This window comes from Struthio camelus, chromosome 4 (genome assembly GCF_040807025.1).
Source record: "Struthio camelus isolate bStrCam1 chromosome 4, bStrCam1.hap1, whole genome shotgun sequence".
In the NCBI taxonomy this organism is placed as follows: domain Eukaryota; kingdom Metazoa; phylum Chordata; class Aves; order Struthioniformes; family Struthionidae; genus Struthio; species Struthio camelus.
In genome coordinates, this window is record NC_090945.1 from 86,865,242 (window position 1) to 86,887,852 (window position 22,611).

At 49.0% G+C, this 22,611-nt stretch overlaps 1 protein-coding gene across 4 annotated transcripts in view; it reads left to right on the forward strand.

The window, feature by feature from the left end:
• PAIP2B (poly(A) binding protein interacting protein 2B) overlaps positions 1–21,265 on the forward strand; it is a 32,683-nt gene extending 11,418 nt beyond the window's left edge. For 3 of the 4 annotated variants that reach the window (XM_068943894.1, XM_009681862.2, XM_009681863.2), the window contains exons 2-4: positions 10,525–10,679; positions 17,513–17,689; positions 18,577–21,265. In XM_068943894.1, the coding sequence (XP_068799995.1) occupies positions 10,533–10,679; positions 17,513–17,689; positions 18,577–18,633 (381 nt within the window). In that variant the 5' untranslated portion in view covers positions 10,525–10,532 and the 3' untranslated portion in view covers positions 18,634–21,265. Of the gene's footprint in view, positions 1–1,690; positions 1,793–10,524; positions 10,680–17,512; positions 17,690–18,576 lie in introns of those variants that run through there. The other variant, XM_068943893.1, reaches the window with a different exon arrangement.
• The last annotated feature ends 1,346 nt before the right edge of the window (positions 21,266–22,611 follow it).

The window sequence follows — 22,611 nt, forward strand, 5'->3', positions numbered from 1 at the left end:
GCAGGAAGGACAGATGTATTTATATCTCAACAGAATCTGAAGGCCTCAAAAAGAAAAAGTGGTCCAAGGAAGCTGGAATGTGTGTTATCTTGCCATTGATTTTTCTCCTTACTAAGTAACCTGTTCTGAACAGATAATTGCACGTGAATGAAAGCAGCTGCTGAGATGCAAACATAGCAACCAGTTGGATTGGCCTAGCCACGCTGAAAAGCTGAAAACTACATGAAAAGAAATCTTGCAGCAAATCAGGATTACCTGGTAACTCCAACTGGGATTGGGTTCCACGACATCTTTAAATATTGTAAAGATTTGGGCCGTTTCTGGTAGACCTGTTGCTGCATTCCAGCAGTAGTGATGATAACTGTAGAAGTGCCTTGATACTGTTCTAGTCTGACAGGGTGAAAATACTTGTGCTGCGTGTATCACGTGGAAACACATCACTGCAGTTTAGAAGGTTGGTTACGTCAGGATTTCCAAAGGCTCTCTGGTTACTGGACTGAAGTTTGCATGCGTTCTGCTCATCGTTAGAAGATGAAATATTTAATGCATGGAGCCTGACAGATGCCTCTGCAGCATGATAAACAAACGCTCTAATCTGCTGTGTGTGGTTTATGAGCTCTGTGCTTTGAATCGCTCCAATAAGAGGATTGGAGGTACAGCCCCTTCGCTCAGATACCAAATGGGACCAGCTTTTCTATTTCCCTTTGTATGTTGTCCAGTACCTTTCCCGAAAGAAAACTAACATGCCAGGTCTCTCTTCCAGTTCCAGGCGAGTCCTGGGATGTTAAGAAACCCTGGAAACGTTTATAAAGACTAGCAGGACCTCCCAGGCTAACTCCCTGCCTTGCTGGCCACCACAGTGCATAGTTCCTTGGATATACCATGCTCTGTCCTAGAACGGTGCTTCTGCATGGCTGCGGTTCTCGGGAGGTAGTTTGTATGCTCTAGACGAGTTTCTTTGAGATCTCAGGCCCCGGGGTCAAGTTTACTTCTTTATTGACTTCATTTTCCAGCATGAGACAAAAGGGAAAACAAATCTAAGAAGTCTTCATCGTAAGAGGACTTCTTTTTTTTTTAAACGGAGATTCATGGCTCACAGCAGTACCTTTGCTGTACAGTCTTTTGGCAATACATGAAAATTGCCCGAACTCTGTGTATTCGGTAGAGTGTCAACAGATTCATGGTTACAGTGCTGCTCCAGTGACTCAGATAAATAACATGCGGACCAAAATATACATTGAGCCTGGCTTGGAAAGACTGGAAAATATAATCTTGGAAGGCGTTCTTCCAGGCTGAAAATGCAGTTTACATGCCTCTAAATCGCAGCCTGCTAGGACTGAAGGTGAATGCTCTGCTTTGTCCTCGCCGTGCCTGCAATGGGGGAGGGAAGGGCGAGCGGGGTCTGCTCGGGATGAAGAGCCAAGCTGGGGAGGGATGCGGACAGTGGCAAGGCAAACCTGCGGAGAGGTGGCCCCGCAGCTCCTAGCTCAGACTGCTGCGGTATAAGCACAGGGGCAAGTGCAAAACGCAGCAGAGGAAAATAAGTGCTTCTGGTCCGCTCCTGCGAGAGACCGTTGATATGTTCAGAACAAGAACAGATAAGGGAAAGCCATGACCTTGAGTCCTTCAGACCTAGCCGTGAAAAATGTGAGATAAACCCCTTCATTTCTCTCCTTCTTGTTTTGGCTGCTAAGGCAGTAAATCAAACAGGTCACTTCAATGCCGTTGCGCTGTGTTTGCCTACCCCTCCTCTCGGTCACGTTCTGCACGCTGTCCACAGACCGCTGCTCAGGTACGCGCTGGCCCTCGTGTAGTACCGGACTAGTAAATGATGGGAGATTGGGTGTTTGTCCTGAATGCCAAGGTGTGTTTTGTAATCCTGAGTGCACTGCTCAGTCTGTGAACGCCTCTTGTTTCCTGGTGTGTGGTAAGGGCAACGCTTGAAGCCTTTGTGCTCAAGGTGACTGAGATTTAAACCAGTGTTACTGAAAAGTATCGTTGTGTAGTAACGGCTTTCACCCAAAATGTTGCCAAGGGACCTGACTTCTCCTCCTTTTTTCTGAAAGGCTGAGGGTAGATCAGCCACGTAGCCGAGCAGCAGATTTGCAGGTGAACATCTTGAGTAGTCTGCAGTGAGTCACTTCCCTGGCAGACAGCTCCGCTGGATGCGCAGCAGTGACAAGTCTGACTGGCAGCTAAACCCTACAGAGGAGCCGCTGCCCGTTTTCCTTAACGTCTCCTGATCGAAAGTCTCGAGAAACCAGTAAACACTGTGCTTCCTAAGGCTGCGCTCCCTTCCGCTAGAAGCGAGTCTTACCTGCCGTGCTGCTGAGCAGAGGCCGTGGGCGCACGTGATCCCGAGCACATGAGCCGCAGCAGCGGGGGGGAGGATGAAAGGACTCCCGTTTCAGCGGCTCAGAGCTATGAAATACCGCAGTGCTGTGGGTGTCCGTGTTTAATGATGGTTTGGACGAAGCTGCCTGATGTGGCAGCTCTGAAATATCTGTATCCGAAAACAAGCTGCTGTATGCCAGGGTGCCACGTGTGTGGCTCTATTCTCACTTTCAACAGAGGTGAAACAGGAGAGCACCGGCACTTGTAGGTTCGGTAACAGCACCGCTAAACGTTCGTGGTGGTCACTCTGAAATCCCATTTTACTTGGGACCGTTTTGAAGCCACTGGCCAGCAACCCGTCAGGCAGTAGCAGAGGAAGCTTTACCCCACACCAGGAATCTGGAACGCTTCAGAGCCTGGAAGCTTAGAGACAGCTTAGTTTAAACAAAAGACCTGTGAAGACTTCGGTGTGAAAATGTGTGTAATAACCATCGTAGAAAAAACTTACGTGGTGAAACTGGAGGGCTCAACACATACTTAGAGGGGGGGAAAGCTGGGCTTTGGACACCTGCGTGTTTTGAATTATGGGTTTAAGACCAATCAGAATGGGTGTTAGGGGGAATTGAACTATTTGTTACAAAGTAAATAAGGGCATTGACCATAAAATTGAGGTGCAGACTCTTCCTGTGCTCCAATTTCAGTAAAAGGAGCGTTTATTTACGCTGCCCAGGCTCGAGCGGATCAGTGTCACGTTGTTCTGGAGGGGCTCTTGGCAGTTGGGTGGCAAGCCGTTTCAGCCAGCCGCCCACTTCGTTTCCCTGCTGCAGAGGGGGGCTGTGAGCAGTGCCAAGAGCTTGGCCGCTCTCCAGGCTGTCCTGTCTCTTGATGGCTCTTGATCTGCCTCTTTAGGAAGCTGTTGAAGCTGAAATTGGAAAGCTGAACAAGGATAGCTTTAGCACAGTCCTCTGACGCTTTCTGCCCAGCACCGACTGTCGGGATTGGGCACGCTGGATCCCTTTGACTCGTTTCTGATCCCTAGAACCAGAAGTGTAAATGCAAGAGGGCTGGGAGACTGGAGCCTCTATTCGGTATGGGTGGCAAAACTGCCCGGAGTAAACTGGATTGTAACATGCTGACGACGTTCCCAGTTACTGCACTGTTAAGATCTATTTATGCTGAGAGCTGTTGCCTTTGCTTCTTCCCTGTCCTCCTGAAAAACCTGTCCTACTGATGGTAACAGTGATGAAAGTCCTGCTGTGTTTCTACCGCAGCAGGGCAATTAAACCTAGAAGGGAAATTCAACATACGTTGTCTTTACATGTGGCTGCAGAGGGCTCTCTCGTTGTTCACCAAATGACAGTGTGCCGTTTTGGTACCTCTGATTTGAGGATGTAAATATGGTGATATGAAGTGAGGCCAAGATCCTTTTTAGTCTTGGCTTGTTCCTGATAGCATTTGTCATCGGAAGAGGATTCCCATATTCTGCAGGAAATTCAGGCTCAAGATATGATCAAGAGAGGTGTCATTTCAGCTATTTGATCCTTCTAGCCCTGGAGCCAGCAGAAGTGATACTCTCCGAGCAGTTGCCTTGAAACTGTAGTCTTTGGGAGCTCTCAGCGCTAAAGTTTCATGGTCACTGTGAAAATGCTGTGTAAAGACCAGGCTGAACCTGGGACTTGCTTCTGGAGGGAGGTCTGAAAGGAGAACGTGTGGGAGAATGAGGGTTTTTCTCCTCCCCTTCTGACTGCCGTAAATAACAGGTGGCATGTCCGCTTTGCCCGTATGTGGCCAGCAGGACCTCGGGAGTCTCTTTTGGAAAAAGTGACCTGTTGAATCCTGTGCAGAGACCTCCTTTCTCCTAAACGTCAGCTAGCTACTGACACGAAGCCGTTCTCCGCAGCCTTGCCGAGAGCGCTCCCTCCTCTCGTGGAGGCTCCTTTCAGCTCGCAGGTTACCCACGCCAGGAGCCACGTTTCCATCCATGCAGGGCAGAGGACGGAGTGTACCGAAGAGCGAGAGGGAACGCTGTCTTCCCCACCAGGCAGGTCACCTTGCTCAACGGCTGTCGCCTTGCTGTCAGCTCCGTCATCCCGTTCTGGGCAGGCCCAAGGACTGGCACGCAGTGACGGGGAGGAAAGGAGAGCAAGGGGAAAAGCCATGCGTGAAAGGGAGAGGCAGCCTGTGCGCTCTCCGGGGTGCAGTCCTATAGAGGCAGGAACCGGCTGTCTCTCTTACTGGCTTTTTTTCCGCTTTTCTCTGCGGATCCAATTTTTTGCTATGCCTTGGAGCTCTTTGGTGTCTCTCCACTGTTTACCTCATCGAGGGTGCAGTATTTTTCCACACTCGCGCTGTAGACGGTTCGTTCTTCCTGCCAACTTGAGTGCATGCTCAGCAGGGTCCCTCTCTTTCTCTCTAGTCCAGCGCTGGAGTGATTTATGGCACAGAAGGCAGGCCCTTCAGAGGAGCGGTGAGCTAACATTTTGTTCTGGAGTGTCTGGCAAACACTCGGGGGAAACCCTTTTTTGCTGTTCAGAAACAGCTGCAAAGCTCTGTTTAGAGCCCGCACCAAGGGAGCGCGGTCTCTTGTTGCAGCCAGACGATTACTAGGGAGGGTGCATGTGGGAGGCTTGTGGAGGGGGAGGAAACTATTTAGAAAAAACAACAACATGAAAAAAAGTCTTCCCCTCCTCTCTTGTATTACTTCTCCAATGCAACTGTTCTCTACAGTGATCGATACAGAGCCTCCTGGTCACCACCAGCACTGACCAATGCAGGTAGCTTGCCCTATTCTCATGCTCTCCTCTTGACAGCAGCTGCCTGATATGGAGCAGGCAGATAGAAGGACTTTTGCTTCGACCCAATACAGCTGTTCTTATGAGTGATCCTGCCTTACCTTTTTGTTTACTTAGAGGAATTGACTATGTATAAACAGTAAACACTGCAAGCTCCTCAAAAATTATGTGTGCAATTGAACTAGAGGCTCTGCCTATTCAAGCATCTCTGCTCACAGCAAGGAAAGGAGGGACTAGTAGACTTCCTAACAGGTGACGGAACTCCGTTGTTCTAAAACTTCAGCGTCTTTTTGCTTGCTTTGAAACTCTGGTCCTTTTTCTGTCTGCCTTGCAAACTGTCTTTTACCAGACTTGAGCTGTCCATAGTCAAGAAGTCTCATTTAACAAGGGAGAGACGTCGTGTTAGCTTTGGCGTCGTTTAAGTTTTCATATTCAATACAGAGTGTTTCTTGCTTCTCTGAAGGTGGTGAAGACTGCTTAGATGTGACCCTACAGTGCGTCTCCCTGAGGCTGCAGGTGGGCCCGAGGACCTTATGTGCGCAGGAGCAGCCATAGTAATAGCTGTGCTGCTCTTAGGACCCTAGAGTCTCGGTGCTCTAGGGCTGAGCACCTTTGCTATTGACAAGGATTGCTTTTCAAAGTGAGTAACATAAGACAGCTTTAGTATATTTACTTGTGCTTCAGATTCCTCCTGGAAATAAGAATAATCTGCTTCAGCCCTAAAAAGGCTACATTTCTTTAGTAATGTAGGATCACTGCTCTTACATGAGTTGGAGCTCTTGGCCAGGATGTAGATCTGATGTCAGCTGTGATCTACATTGAAACAGAAGGAATTTTTTTTTTTTTTTCAGTTTGGCTGTGAAAGCAAAGATGGGTTTAACAGAAGTGATCCAGTCCAGTATGGCGAAGATCTGTCTTAGCACAGTACTCATGTAATGATCAGTAGCAGATGCTTAGAGGGAAGTATAAAAATTGCCACGTCAGGAATGACCAGTATGGAAATCTGATTTAGAGACCTTCTGACCATGGAGTCACAGTCCGACTCTCATGTTTAACAGCCAGCCACTGACCTGTCCTTCAGGAATCGATCTCCTGTGCTTGATTCACCAATTTTCTGCAAGCCTTTTTGATACCTGAAGGTTGTTGTAAGGCCTGTATTGTCTCAGGCTTCCCCCACCCAGAACCTCCTCTAGACTAAACATACCTAGACCTGTCAGTTTTCCTAAGAAATCATGTTTTCCAGCTGTCTTCATTCTGGACATTCTCCAGTTTGTCCATGTGTTTCAGAGTTTTGTTGGAACTGGACACAGCTCAGGTCCAGATAGGGCCTTCTCCAGTGAAGAGCAGAACATAAAACCAGGATGTAATTATATGATGTTCAGACTTTTTAATAAAGTGTCACACTGATATCTTTAGTCCACATTTGCTTCCTTTAAAGGATTAAAGGGCAGGGTAACATGGGTGACACTGTTGTGGGGGTCTACTACAGGCCACCTGACCAGGAGGAAGTCATCGATGAGGTCTTCTTCCGACAGCTGGAAGTAGCCTCACGATCACAGGCCCTGGTTCTCATGGGAGACTTCAACCACCCTGACATCTGTTGGCAAGACAGCACAGCTAGGCACAAACAGTCAAAGAGGTTCCTGCAAAGCATTGATGATGATTTCTTGACCCAGGTGGTGGAGACGCCAAGGAGGAGAGGTGCAATGCTAGACCTTGTACTAACAAACAAAGAAGGTCTAGTTGGAGATGTGAAGGTTGGGGGCAGCCTTGGCTGCAGTGACCATGAGATGGTGGAGTTGAGGATCCTCCGAGGAGGGAGCAGGGCGATAAGCAGGATTGCAACGCTGGACTTGAGGAGAGCTGACTTTGGCCTCTTCAGGGACCTACTTAGGGGAATCTCCTGGGGTAGGGCCCTAGAAGGAAGAGGGGTCCAAGAAAGCTGGTTAATATTCAAGCATCACTTCCTCCAGGCTCAAGAGCAGTGCATCCCTCTGAGGAAGAAGTCGAGCAAAGCGGGCAGGAGACCTGCATGGATGAGCAAGGAACTCCTGGCCAAACTCCAGCAGAAGAAGGAAGTGTACAGAATGTGGAAAAGGGGACAGGCCACTTGGGAGGAATACAGGGACGTTGTCAGAGCGTGCAGGGATGCGACAAGGAAGGCTAAGGCCCAGTTGGAATGAAATCTGGCAAGGGATGTCAAGGACACCAAGAAGGCCTTCTTCAACTACATCAATAGCAAAAGGAAGACTAGGGAAAACGTGGGCCCGCTGCTGAAAGGGGCGGGTGCCCTGGTGACGAAGGATACAGAGAAGGCAGAGTTACTGAATGCTGCCTTTGTTTCAGTCTTCACTGCTAAGGCCAGTCCTGAGGAATTCCAGACCTTGGAGACAAGAGAGGAAGGCTGGAGAAAGGAAGACTCTCCCTTGGTGGAGGAGGATCGGGTTAGAGATCTTTTGTCCAAACTTGACATCCATAAATCCATGGGCCCCGATGGGATGCAGCCACGAGTGCTGAGGGAGCTGGCGGATATTATTGCTAGGCCACTCTCCATCATCTTGGAAAGGTCCTGGAGATCAGGAGAGGTGCCCGAGGACTGGAAGAAAGCCAGTGTCACGCCAGTCTTCCAAAAGGGCAAGAAGGAGGAGCCAGGAAACTACAGGCCTGTCAGCCTCACCTCCAGCCCTGGAAAGGGGATGGAACAGCTCCTCCTGAAGGTCCTCACTAAGCATCTGGAGGACAAGAAGGTAATCAGGAGTAGTCAGCATGGATTCACCAAAGGGAAATCATGCTTGACCAATCAGATAGCCTTCTCTGATGGGATGACTGGCTGGGTAGATGAGGGGAGAGCAGTGGATGTTGTCTCCCTGGACTTCAGCAAGGCTTTTGACACTGTCTCCCATCACATCCTCCTAGGTAAGCTCAGGAAGTGTGGGCTAGACGAGTGGACAGAGGGGTGGATGGAGAACTGGCTGGATGGCTGAGCTCCGAGGGTTGTGGTGAACGGCGCAGAGTCAAGTTGGAGGCCTGTGGCTAGTGGTGTCCCCCAGGGGTCAGTCCTGGGTCCAGTCTTGTTCAATATATTCATCAATGACCTGGAGGAAGGGACAGAGTGCACCCTCAGCAAGTTTGCTGATGATACTAAACTGGGGGGAGAGGCTAACACACCAGAAGACTGTGCTGCCATTCAGAGGGACCTGGACAGGCTGGAGAGCTGGGTGGAGAGGAACCTCATGAAGTTCAACCAAGGCAAGCGCAAGGTCCTGCACCTGGGGAGGAATAATTCCATGCAGCAGGACAGGCTGGGGGTTGACCTGCTGGAAAGCAGCTCTGCCGAGAAGGACCTGGGAGTGCTGGTGGACAACAAGTTAAACATGAGCCAGCAGTGTGGCCTTGTGGCCAAGAAGGCCAAGGGGATCCTGGGGTGCATTAGGCAGAGTGTTGCCAGCAGGTGGAGGGAGGTGATCCTGCCCCTCTACTCAGCCCTGGTGAGGCCTCACCTGGAGTACCGGGTCCAGTTGTGGGCTCCCCAGGACAAGAGAGACATGGCACTCCTGGAGAGAGTCCAGCGGAGGGCTACCAAGATGATTAGAGGGCTGGAGCACCTCTCCTAGGAAGAAAGACTGCAAGAGCTGGGCCTGTTCAGCCTGGAGAAGAGAAGATTGAGAGGGGATCTCATCAACGTGTACAAGTACCTGAAGGGGGAGTGTCAAGAGGATGAGGCCAGCCTCTTCTCCGTGGTGCCCAGCAACAGGACAAGAGGCAATGGGCAGAAACTGAACCACAGGAAGTTCCATCTGAAGCTGAGGAAAAACTTCTTCGCTGTGAGGGTGACAGAGCATTGGACCAGGTTGCCCAGAGAGGTGGTGGAGTCTCCTTCGCTGGAGATATTCAAAACCCGTCTGGACGTGATCCTGGGCAATCTGCTCTAGGTGACCCTGCTTGAGCAGGGAGGTTGGACGAGATGATCTCCAGAGGTCCCTTCCAACCTAAACGATTCTGTGATTCTGTGATTCCTGCTCCCCACGTGTCATAGTCTGTACTTCTCTGTTGAATATTTGTCTCATTAACCTCTCTTCATGTCTTTCCCGTCTTTCCCTCCATCTGCTTCTGTTGACCTTTCAAAAAATGAGTTGCTAGCTGGCATAGCTTATGAGAAACTCCATAAGGTTTGCGTTTCTTAAAACCACACTCCTGGAACTGTGAATATTTGCTTTTTTAAAAAAAAAAAAAAAAGCAGTCTTCATGCTTCAAATTAACAAACTTTTGTGAAATGCACTCTACAAATTAAATTACGGCATAGATAAAGGGACCCAAACTGATGCTCATACATTCTTCCAAAAAATTAATTATCTTGGGGTACAGAGCAATTTATTCTGCATTGCTGATGTGCTGACCATAACAATAGCCAGGTTTTGGTCTTTTGGTGTATTTCGTGGCAGATTTTAAATAACTAATAAAAGGCTTAAGCATTTGATCTGCTTCCTGGCTGGTTAGAGAAGAGGTCGGGTTGTCTGTGCGAAATTCGTGATTAAGTGTCTAAATTTGCAATCTTTGGGTTCCCGTTGCAATGTTAAAGTGGGGTTCGTCTGAGACTTATTCAAGTTATGTAGTTCGTGTACGTTACGAATGAGATTATGTGGGCAAATGAACGTTACAGAGAGAATATTAAACTCCGCTTTCCCAGCTCATGAGCAGTTTCCCAGCAGTTAGTACATCAAATGAGACAGATGAACTGGGGATGTGGAGACACGGTGCCTGTTCCAAGCCCTGTTAATGACTCCTGTGATCACTAGCTTCTTATGGGAATTGCTACTGCCCTTGCATCTGGGTGTAGTAAGCAATTTAAGGACGTATGGGAGTCCTCTGATAGCCTTGAGCCTGGAAAGGACCTCAAGATTATGTAGCCCAGCATCTGGCAGCTGTTGAGACTCGGCCCTTTTCACCGACTACCCTTTTGAGATGAAATCTGTGTGCATTCATGGCTGTGGGCCCCCTGTTGGGAAACGCTGCTCAGATTATCTCTTTGGTCTAGGTCAAGACCAAGTATGTTCAGACTATCCCTGACAGATCAAAACCCTAAAAAACAAGGGCCACCACTGTCAGAGGAGTAATACTACTTCTGGTGCTACACGCTTTCAAGGCGAGAAAGAACAGTGCTGTTGTTTGAGGGGGGACAAACAAACAAAAACAAGTGCCCTTGAAGCAATGGGGTTCTCATGTTGTAAGACTGATTTGTTATCCATTAACATGGTTAGGGGCAAGTGTGCCATCTGTAAGCTGCATTGCCAGCTTGGTGTGTTACTCCTTGCTGTAAATTTGAGAATGCCTGTTATGTGGTGGTACAGGGCTCTCCGGCTGTTTGTCTGCTCCCTGACCCTGTTGTTTTCCTTCCCAGAGTCAGTAATGATGAATGGTTCCGACGTTGCCAATACAACAACATCCAGCCCCAAAACCAAAGAGGACCAAGTAGTGAATGGCCACGATGAAAAGGAAAACAACCCTTTTGCAGAGTACATGTGGATGGAGAATGAAGAAGACTTCAACAGACAGGTAGGAGGAGAAGAGTGGTAGCCAGCCCCATGTTTCTGAGGCTAAAATTGAGGAGAGGATAAAGGAGAGGAGGTTTCCTTTGATGGTGTTTAAGCACCACAAAAGTGTTGTGAGTCACAGCTGGTGTTGGCCCTGCAAAGAGGGGGTGGCCCTCAGCTAGAGGGCAGTCATGCTGTTTCTGTTGGGCCTGCCTGTAAGGATGTGTGATGAGTAAAGTTAGGGAAAAAAAAATCTTGTGATGCCTTTGGCCCTGTTGAGCCTCTTTCAGAGGGCCAGTGATGGTACTGTTACTTCTTTTTGCACCTTGCAGTGATAACTGAGACATTCACTTTCTGCACGCTCAGCTCAAAGGAGAAAACAAGCACAAAAATCAGTGCCCAAAATTTCAGAGTGTTTGTAGCATTGCTATCTCAGTAATGAGTTCTTACAGTTAGTATCTGCCCTTTCAAGTAGAAGTCTTTCCGTTTAAGCGAAGTGGCCCCAAATGTTCTTTGAAGCAGCTTTATTATGGACCACTTGGTAGGAGGCTTGTCCACTAGATGCTGCATCTATTGATAATGTCAGCTAAACTCTCCAGAGTACCTGGTAAATCATGATACAATTTGAACAGCTCTAGCTTGTTGAATGAATACTGTGACGCTGTGTGCTGGAGCAAAGGTAACTCCAGCATAGCATCCTCTCCGTGCCTCTGCTTTGGGCTCGCGTAGGTTTTTGTTCAAATGCCAAGGCAGTGCAAGGTGGCAGGGGTGAGCTTGCTGGAGGCTTGCTGGTTCCTTGCAATCGTTCCTGGAGCTGGAGAGAAGTTAGTCAGCTTCAACGGGTGAGGAAGGAGCTTGCTGCTTCAGCTGGTTGAGCTGCGCTACAAGCAGGAAACCTGCACCCTCGCTCCTGGAGACAGCATGCAGAACGTTTCTCCCTCTCCTGAAACATTCCCACGAACGTGCGCCAAGCGCTGGACTTCCAGACACCAAGGTACTGGGAGATTGGTAGGGAAGGAACACTTTAGCTTAGGGTAGGTTGGACGCAAGGAGGCTGTGTTTCGTGACCCTACCACACCCTTGGTCAGCAAAGGAGAATTTCATCAGCTTTATTAGTGTTCTCAGCAGAAAATCTCCATATGGTAGTACTTAAGTCTGTTCCCACAGGAGGAAACTTCAGCTGCCAGCTCACAGTAACTCCTAGTGAGTATGCAGTAACTGAGTTTTGCCACACCAAATTATGTTAGCAATTGTTAGTGGGCTATGACTCAAGAGTTTTGTTTTTTTTTAATGACGTGATTAGGCAGCAGCCAGCCCCCACAAGCAGCTGTGCTGATGGAAATGTGCAAGATTAATTAGTTAATGTTTGTAAAATGCTGTCTTGATTAAAAGTGTGATGAGGCGAAGTGCTGTATTCAGAATGTGATTTGCTGGGCCTTCTCCCTCCTCCTCTCTGCTGGAAGGAAGATTCGGGGGGTGGAGGAGCAGTTAAGACAATGCAAAGGGAGCATGATTAGGCATAATGAGATGGAGAAGGGAAGAAAATGGAGCTGACAGTTGAGGGGTTTCCTGGCACAGAGCTTTAAGGAGCCTGGAGAATAAGATGAAGAGAGGAAACCAGATTGTGCAGTTGAGATACTCACCTGCCTTTTCCTGGTCTGCCAGCTTTTGCTTCTGAAGTTACAGCTCTTCGGAAATGCCATGGGAATGCAACTAGTTGTCCAGGCCCTGTTGTGTCATAGTTGTCTCTGATGTCCCAGTACAATACTGCTTGGGGAAAATAAGTAGCTTTTACAGAAGTTCAAGTTACTCTTTTAAGGGCTTTGAAGCCCACGTGGCAAGGGGTTCCCCTACTAGTGACGTACCAATCAAGCTAGAGAGCTTTCCTGCAGCAGGATTTTCATAACGTTTCATAGGCCAGTGCTCCTTCTGAAAGAAGCAGTCACGCTGCCTCTGTCCTTGGTTTGGCAAGACCGTTTATGTGGCTCTGCAGTGCCTAGTTTGAGAAGCTGCTCTGGGTCAAAGCTAACATGAGCTCGCATGAGAGGATGTGATGCAGGTGATGGGAGCAAGTGGTCAGGAGACAGCAGGCACAAGCCTTTCTGTGGTAGTGCTGGCTTTGCCACCTTTAAGTATGTGCCACAGTGACGTGGGGCAGCCTGGTACTGGATTGACTTAAATTCTGGAGCTGAAGCTTTTCTCAAATCTGCTTTCTTTTCACTTCTCAACAGCTTTCTGAAGTCATGCTTCTTCCTCACCTCCTTCACAAGGGTTTCCTTAGTTCAAGCACTGGGGAAGTGGAGCAGGCAGGTGTTTTCAAAAACCCATGGGCTTCTTGGCACAGTCCTCCATTATTTATGCTAGCAAAATTCCTTTTCCCGTGGAGCCAGCACATCGCAGAGGGCAAAAAAGGGAGTGGTGGGCTCTTGCCATAAAAAGAAACTGAGCTGACACCAGATGAGGCTGATGCTGCTGCAGAATCTCTAGAATAACCTGTAGTGGGAGGTGACAGCTGTATTAAATGTTACAGTAGGCTAAAGAAAAGCTCAGAGCAAATTGTAAACCCTTTATCTGCTAGTTCAGGTTGTCATGATGTAGTGATAAGGGGCCTGATGCTTTCTTAGTAGAGATATAGCAGCTAGATAAAGGTGCGAGTTTGTCTAGGATCTCTCCTTCCCTGCCCCCTGGTCCAGGACTAGCACTGTCGCTGCCTCCCCTGGCTTTGTGCATGAAGCATTGCCCCTAACGGCCAGTTGCACGTGCGGAAATGATTCTAGTGTGGAAGAACCGAGGTGCTATCTGAACCTGTTAGTATACAGCTGGCAGCTCTGCAACTCAGGGAAGGAATATTCATCTTTGCTTGAAATATTCTCTGATACGTAAAACTGACTCCAGCTAGCTCCGTCCCTTTTTAGCATGGTCACTGTCGTTGGCTGAGGCCTGGCCTGTGTAGGCTCCTGAGCAAGGTGAGCAAGCCAGCAGTCTTGGACAGGCAGAATATGTGCAGGAAGCATAGTAACACTGCACGATGGGGGTAGGAGAAACTAGTGGGCTGATCTAAGAATAAAATATTCAAGGGAGGGCTGTTCTGGATTGCAGCCACATCACTGATGATGGGAAAATTGGGCTTGGAAAAACTGTTGTTTCCCTGTGAGATACCGTGCAACCATGTGAAAGGACCTGGAGCAACTCCAGCCGGGAGGTGCGAGCATGGGGACCGCTTCGGTTCCCTGGCATTGGGAGCAGTGTCAGTGGCTCCAGGCACAAATCATGTGCATGGAAGGCCGTGCAGCAGCAAATGGAGCTGCTGAATGAAGTGTGACAAATATCTGAGATGCTTTTGCTTTGCTGAGCTTTTTGCAGATCATGGGAATATAGGAGCTGTAAGATCACATACATAAGGCTTTTTTTTTTTTTTTTGGTAATATCCTGTCTTTGTGAGCTAGTGTCAGAATGTGCTTCCAAGAACAGTCACTAGAAACCCAGCTGAGGATAATTATGGGATGATTTGCTAGTGGCAAAGGAGATTTTCCCCACCCAGAACTGATTTTGAAGGCTTATAGAGAAACCTTCTCCAGTAGTTCAGGTTGGAGATGACCTTCAAGATATCAGACTACTCTGGTTACCTAGTGAGAGAGCTTTTAAAAACCCTCACAGGAAACTTGCCCCAGTTCTATAAACTCACTCTTTAACTCTTCATTTAGCATTTCGGGCAAGATCAGTCTTTAAGCCTGTTTTTGCTCTGGGCTTAGGCTGAGTTTGGCATGGTCTGTGCCGTGCTTCCAACCTAGGTTTCTGGTTTGCATTTGCAAAGGTTTGTGTTAGCATTGCAAAGCCAAAGATCTTTCCTCCTGTGATGCGGCGAACGCTTCTCTTTCCTTTTGGCTTAGCACAAGTCCAAGGTCCTGCGTGAGGCAGAGGGGTGAGCTGCTTCGCTTCTCCACTGAGACTGATCCTCCTCTGCTCAGTCTAGGACTCCTTATGAAAGAGCTCGGCAAGCAAAGCTGTGTGGCTCTGCGGTAATTGGAAAGGAGGGTCTGGAGCCTAGCTAACGATGAGGTAATGAAGGAGCAATGCTTCGCCTTGGGATGCTGCTGCACTTGCTGGAAACAGCCTGCTAGGGGAGGGAAGCCAGGAACTGAAATCGGTTGGAAGTGAGAAGTGTCGGGACTTTTTCTCTGGGGCTGGCAGGGATGTCTGGCTCTGCTCCAGTCCGTGTGTTGGAGCACTGGGCACTGAAGGTAGGAAGCACTGCTTGACAAGCCCAGAGAAGCATCTGCCGTGCGGACCTTGAGCAGAAAGGTGAAGTTGCTTTGGAAGATTTTGGGGAAAAAAGGCAACTATACGGTATCGATGTGTCAGCTGCAGTTGGCTTGGAGTAGTGCGCATAGGCTGCACGGCAGAGGCCTGAGGTCAGGAGGGATTTGGATAAAAAGGGAGCATTTGGGGGCGTTTGGAAGGCTGGTCCACGAGCATAACAGGAAGGAGCAAACTGGTGCTGAGGGAGGGAAGAGGACATGGTACTGATTTTTGGAGGCAAGTGTCTGCTTGAGCCAAGATGGATATGGGATTTTGAATGATCCCAAAGCACTTCCAGGTGGAAAGCCATATAACAAAGGGAGAGCTCTAACTGATTTGACTGATTTTAGCCTAAAGCACAGACTCTCTGAACCAGGGAACAAACCACACAGGGGAAGTGCATTTTCTGATACAATTTGGTGGTTCTGGGTATAGCTGAAAACACAACGATGACAAGCTGTGAATAATCTGTGGCAACCCAGTCATGAAAGATTACAATGCGGTGAGTTTAACAGGGCTGCCTTCCCAGCCCGTTTCTTACGGGCAGCATCTCTGTGTGCATGTCCTGGCACGGTGCAGCAGTTCCTTTGGTAGCTTGTTGGTGGCAAGGAGTTTCCGTCCCCTATGTCAGGAGTTGAGGAGCTGTGTTAGGTGTTGTGGTGGATTATGGAGCTTATCTTTTTCCTCCAGGAAACCAGTTTCCTGATTTCTTCTCTTTAAACGGAAGGTTTTAAGCTTATTAAAGCATTTTGTGGTGCAAGGATTCACTCAGCCCTTTTGGACTAAATATCTATGCCCTTCTGGCAAGAAATTGGTATTGATGACCCACTGAGCTCTTCTAGGCCTGTATTTCTAAAGGCTGGATCAGCAGCTCAAAATCCTACCGTTTCCTGGCTGTTACCTGGTTTGTTCGTTTTCTAGTGACCAAGTGCCAGTTTAGCATAAGGCCGACAGCAGCAACGACTTGTCGGCTGACCCAGTTCACAGGCTCACTTATTTTGCTCAGACGTGTGAGTGGCTAGAGAAAATCAGACAGGAAGATGAGACTGGCAAGTTAAAATGACTATATGTGCTCGTGGGTAAATATAGGACCTAATCGGCCAGCCCCCTCAGCTATCTCCCCTGTTCAGTTTGTCAGAGTCCTTCCTGACCATCTCTGTCCCCCTTCCTTTGCCTCTGCTCTCATGCCTTAGTAGCTTGCTGCTCTGGGACTCAAAGGCAAGTCCTCTGGGTTTACTTGGACTCTCTTGCAGCGGAGATGGAGTAATTCTCTGCGCTCGACGGGGGTTGACTGCCACCCTGTGTCGGTATGCGTAGAAGCACCTAACATTGCTCTTGGGAGGTGGCTGAGCAAACTCATCACCCACACGGTGCTCCGGATGGAGCCTGTGCAGAAGCTGCTCTCCTTCCCTCTGTCCTCTGCAGTTCAGATGGCGGTGGGAGCTGCCTCTCTGTGCCGTCGCACAGTGACAATCAGGCTGGGAGCTGCCTCTGCTCTTGGTGTGTCCACTTTCATGCACAGCAGGGCGTGTTAATGTTTTGTTTATGTGGGCTTTCCTAATCTGGTGCAAACGAGCTACTTCAGAGAGGCTGTATGCTGTTCTTGCCTAAGGTGGTACCAACTGACAGCTCTGCTGCTTCTCCCGTGGTACCTGGCAGAAGCTTGCAAATACTTGCTCAGTAAACTTTCCGGTCTGATCAGTGGGGAATCTGGCCTGCACTGAGTTTCTGGTGCTCGGCTTCTTTGAGGAAGGGAATTGGTCAGCTCCGTAGGTCACCTGGGTGAATGCCACGGGACAGATGCTCAACCTAAATGAGCTTGCTGGAGAGTAAAACATGAATTCTAGAAGCCTCGTTCTTCTGCTTCCCATGTTGTTGAACTTCATTGCCAAACTATTTCACTGTAGCACTCGGTATCTTGCGGCACTGTAGTGTTTTTGAGCCGTGATGCTTACTGAACTGCAGACACACAGGAAGCAAGTAAAGAAAGTACCGCTAGCATAGTTATAACACCGCTCTGAGCCTCACCAACGTTGGACTCTGTACCAGAGGCTGCTCCATGCCACAACACAGGCTTGCCAGTCGGGATTTTATGAGTAATCCCACCCGTTCTGCAGCAAGCTCTGCTGCAATATGGCATCCTGTGGAGTCCTGCACGCATGCTGGCTTATTCAGATGTCGTGTAAATACTACCCCATTCACGTCTGGATTCACCTGACGCAGTACGCTTGCAGGTTACCACAGCTCCTCCTCCTTCCTAGCAGTCAACAGTGGCCAAGAAGCAATGTCTGGACAAGGCTTTGCTTTAGCTACTTGAAAGCAAAGGTACCAATTTTTGATGCTTTTGCCTCCTGGGATTAGTTACAGGCATCTCAGCCATGCTGGTTTGATTTTTTTTTTTTTCTTTTTTCCCCAGACCGTGATGTGTTCATCCAACTTTAAAATACAGCCTTGACTATATTGTGGTCATTCTGCTTTTATGTGGTAGGAGACAGCATATGGAAAACATGAAGATGCATAGTTTGTACCTTGTACTTGATAGTTCTGTTTGGGCAGGTGGAGGAAGAGCTGCAGGAGCAGGAGTTCCTTGACCGCTGTTTCCAGGAGATGCTGGATGAAGAAGACCAGGACTGGTTCATTCCATCACGCGACCTGCCCCAGGGCATTGGGCAACTGCAGCAACAGCTGAATGGGCTGTCCGTTGGCGATGGTCACAGTTCAGAGGACATTCTGGTAAGGACCTCGGAGAACTTGCTGGTGAAGAGCAGAGTACTTGTCCTTGGAAGTAGGGAAGGGGGCAGAATATCTCTTGGAATTTTAGGGTTTCCGTGCAAGAGCTGATTATAATTCATTAGTGACAATGCATAATGCATTTTGGAGTTGTCTGCAAGGATACTCTTTGTATTACTGTATCCTAAAGACAGAAATAAGTGTGCTAGCTCTGTAAAATTTACTCTCTAGAAGTCATGGGAACGGGACTGCTGCGTGCGCATGGGCAGGTTGGGCTTTGGCCAACCCAGAGCAAACTGGGACCTCTTTTGACTTTTGGGCAGAGTTGGGGTGTCCTGGAGGAACAGAAGTGTTAAGGAGATGTCTGTTTTCACCCTTGAAAACAGGAGTGTACTGCAGGGCCGGGGAGGGCTACGTGGACCAGCACGTTGGAGGCTGGTGGTCTAGTCCAGCACTGCTGACTGTGTTCAGGCAGAGTTGCTTTACCTCTCTCTGCCATGGGTGGTGATAAAATGTAGCTGTTTGCACCTTGCAGCCAGTCTGTCAACTGTTCTGCTGATTCAAGAACAAAGAGAAAGAGACAGGATTCTCACATGTTTATCCTCTAAAGCCCCTCTTAGAACTAGATAACTTTTGAGTTGTCACCTGTTAAACAGCATCTTGCGTCGTGAGGATGGACTGTGGAGAACCTGCAGGGATGCAAGGGCCAGGGTGGCTGCTTTGCATACCTGGAAATCTGTGACCGCCTCCATTGCAAACAGCTACCAGGATGGGGCAGATATCTTTAGTGGAGGGCACGTGCAGGTCTACGGTGTGAGTGGTGCTTGGCAGGCGGTGTGTGCGCAGGTATTTCTGACCGCTAATGGGCCCTACTCCCTCTTCTCTTGCAGAGCAAAAGCAACTTGAATCCAGATGCCAAGGAGTTTGTGCCTGGTGTGAAGTACTGACCTTCAAGACAGGCTTTGGAAAGACTGTGTCCCTGGCTCCATTGGTGGGGAAGGTGGCAAGGAGGAGCAGGGAGGGAAGGGAGGGGATCCGCCCACCAGCTGGACTCTGCGCCGTAGCAGAGTTGCTGCAACATGGCGAAATCTTGCTCTACGCTTCAAGTACCGTTTTTGAGGGTTTGGGTTTTTTTGTATTTTTTTTGTTTTTTACTCTCTTTTTATCGTCTATCACTTTTTGGCAGTTTTTGCTTTCTAGGACTTGTGGCCCTTAGGTCTGTCCTGGAGTCCAGCACTCCTTCTGCTTCAGAGGCCGATTTTGATGCGTGCTTCAAACCTGCTAGTGAAGAAGTCATGTTTTCTTGTTTAAGTAGATTTTGTAGGGATCCCCCTGCCTGCCTGCTCCCATCTCAGATGCAGTGAGCCAGGAAGGACAGGACCTGGGCAAGGAGCCACGCTAGCTTTTCGTAATTCCATTAAATGGAATTCCTTTAGATAAAGGAAAGGAGAAGTGTAACAAGACCATAAGCCCCAAGTTCCTCCAAGCAGAGTGCATCAGCTCTCTGATAAGTGCTGAACGCTAATTTATATGCTGCTTTGCTGATAGGTGGAAGAGTCCTGCCTGCTTTAATTGGTTGTGGGAGTTCTTGCACTGGGGGAGACCAGACCCGTTAGATGCTAGCCCCCACCATCCTTCCTAGGGGAGGTTTCTTCTACAAAATACATGTTGCCCTTAAAGAATTTTTTCCCTGACTCTTGGGCTTATCTGGCATTAAAGCCTATGGCTCTGAAGCATCTGTGACTTCATTTCTTACTGAAATAGTTTAAATAAATCCAAGAGAAACTGAATATAGCCTGTTCTCAGCCACGTTGCAAAGTGCATCAGTGGGGAGTTAGTTTTAAGCAGCTTCTCTGGAAAAGGAGAGGAATCTTCTGTCCCTTGGCAAGCTCTGAGGGTTCCTGCCTCAAATGGGCTCACATGTTATGAGACCCTTTTCCCATCCCTCACTGCCCTTTGGAAAGCAGGTTCCCTCCTTGGAAATGTCTTTCTCTTGGTTGAGAGAGGGCTGAGACTATTCTTTCTCCAGAGAGCTGCAGAGTGGAGGAGGAGAGGACAGTCATACTGACATCCTACCTGTTACCGCACCCTCTGCAGGAGCCTGCCTTCTTCCAGGGCGGTGCTCCCTGAATGCGGAGACTAAGGAGCCCCCTTCAACCGGGAGTTTCCTCTCTGGAACAGCTTGTGTGGGGTGGGGTAAGAGCAAATCCACTTTGATCTGTCCCTTATGGACTTGCTGGTGAGCAAGACGATTCTGAATCCCAGGAGTGTGCCCACAAACATAAATAGAGAAAGAGATTTTCGGGAGGTGACAGCCATCATTTTGTCCTGGTCTCCTAAATGCCATGTGTGAGGAACTCCACTGGTGCGTGTCTTTTAGGTCAAGCCTGCCACAGAAGCAGCTGCCCAGCACTTTGGTGTCACCTGGTGAACGGCATCCATGCCTCTTTTCCTGTGAGCCTGCTCTGGGATCTCTTTCTCCATCAGCAAGAGCTGGCAGTAGCCAGGCTTCAGCTCCCCACACCACAGCCCCCTGCACTCCTGATATTTTAAATCATGTTCTTAGTGGATTTCTTCTTTGGAGAACCAGGGCCAGAAAACTTTACCAAGAGGAACCATGTGGTTCTTGGTAAGGTCTATACCCTAACGTAAGCTTTTAATTTTTACTGCACTCTAGTAACGCTATGTGAGTTTTTGTTATTCTGCATAGATCTCACCTGCCAGGTGCACTTTTTTATAGTATTCCCTTTATTTAAATAGACTAGTTAATTGATGGGGATTACAGATCCCTTTGGGATTTGCAGAGATGGAAGCTAATGGCCGTTCAGTAGCTGCTTACTGACCTCTTGGTCTGTCTCTGCTAGCTCAGCATGGAAAAGCCTGCAGCTGCGGTTCTTTCGCTCTGGTTCCCACCTTGGTAAGCTCAGCAGAAGGGCCCAGGGTTACAAGGACCACAAACACTAACGATGCTCTGGAGGACAGATCTGAATTGATTTAACTCGGTTGCTCTCTGTATAGTCTAGTCTGTAATTCAACAGAACATCGGTCTCTGGCTGTCAATCTTAAAACCAGCACTAAACTCTTAGAAGCTTTCCACAGCAGCTGAAGCCAGAGTCAGAAGCCTGTTGAAGGTATCTATCTAAATATTGTTGCCTGGGGGTATTGGTTGATTTGTATTATATTCTTCTGGTTTTCAGTACAATCCGTGCCTTCAGCACCTGCTTAGTTGCCTCTAGCCTCTGGCTATCAGAGGCTTCCCTCTCTCTCTGGGGCCAGAGGACATATTGCACTAAGTATTTTGCAGCAGATAAACTGCAGTATAAAAGCAGAAGGTGTTCAAACTCCACAGCTCTGCTCCAGACTGTTGTGAGGCTAGCTAGAGTCGAGGCCATGCTACAGCGCTGCACGGGGCTGTGTGAGGAAGGGCAGTATACTCTGGTCAAACTTCTTTTGTATGGGTAGTTCCTTCTTTCCCCCCAGCTTCTCTGGTTTCTATTTGATCTCTTACAAAAAGAGCCCTCTGATGACATGCTGTAAATTTCAGACAATGCATTATTAAAAATAAACTTTTTTTTTTTTTGAGTTCAGCAGTGCAGAAATTTTTCCTTGAGGATGGGTAAGCTCTTCATTCAACATCTCCATCAAATGTCACAGTCCCAGCAGGAAGCTCTTCACCTTAGTCAGGAGTGCCAGCCAAGCAGCACACGCCTCTGTGGCTGGGGCCACATGGACCTCTGTGCTCAAGAGTCTGCCTCTAGTGATGAGCAAACACAATAACTACATCCACAGTAGTGGCAAGCATGCTTGCCACTTGAAAATTAGATCGCTCGGCTGGAGCTAGGTTGAGTGTGTGCCTAGGATTTGCTGTGCTTGAATCAAGTTCAGAGGCAGCTTGAAACTCTCGGAGGACTTTTCTTTAGCTCCTCACCACTGCCTCCCCCCCTAAAAGACACGTGGTGTGTTTCCATCCCCCTTTGATCTGCTGAGGCGCCTTCGCTCTGATCTGCGAGTGCTGGCCTCCAGCATCCTCTGCCGGAGGCCAGAGCTCTCCTTAGAGCTGCCAGCGTGGAGGCTGAAACGAATGGAGAAGGAAATAGCTCTAGTTTATGCTGGGTCAGGAACTTGGCACCAAAGGGGGAGTGGGGGGAAGCATCGTTTCTGAAAGCTGGGGGTGATGGCTCCCAGCATCAAAGCCCTGGGTGGAGCCTGCTGCCGTTCAGCACTTCTGACAGCCATGCTCTTCTGACCTGGGCAGCTCACGAGCAATGCAGGAGAGCTTGGTGAGGAGGCAGGAAAGGGGCAAAACTTAAAAGGAGAGAAAAGCAGCCAGAGCTGATAGGAGGAAGCTGCCTGGGAGGAGGTGGAGCAGGGAGTTACATTCCTATAGCGATCATTTAGAGGTTGAATTATTAAATCCGTAGCTGGATTTTGACCAGGAGACGGGCATGTTCAGCTGGACGTGCTCTCTGCTCCACAGCTGCTCCAGCAAAACACAGGATACTGCTGATCTGACTCCCAGGCCCGCAGGTCTGTCCTGCTGGTGAAGGAGGAGAGGAGGAGCTGCGGAGACACCTCCGCAGCGTGTGCTGGTGGAGCAGCGCGTTTGCTAGGCACCGAGCAGCCTGCCTCAACGTGGGTGAACCCCGAACACCAGCCCTGTTTAGCATCAGAACTACTCACCGGTCGAAAGACCCGTACTTTCCATCCACGTTGAACAGGCTCATTTCTCCCTGGGCCTGTTAAAATCCGTAGCAACGTGCTGTGGGATTCGGGTGACAAGTTGGCAACCTCCAGGCCGGCAGTTTTTGAGCTACGTGGCCGGCTTTCTTGTGGCTGCCGCGGTTGCTGGCCCGGGGGGCACGGAGGGCAGGACCGTCTCGGCGCCCTGGGGCTCAGGTGCGGGAAGAGAGCTGGAGCGTGCTGAA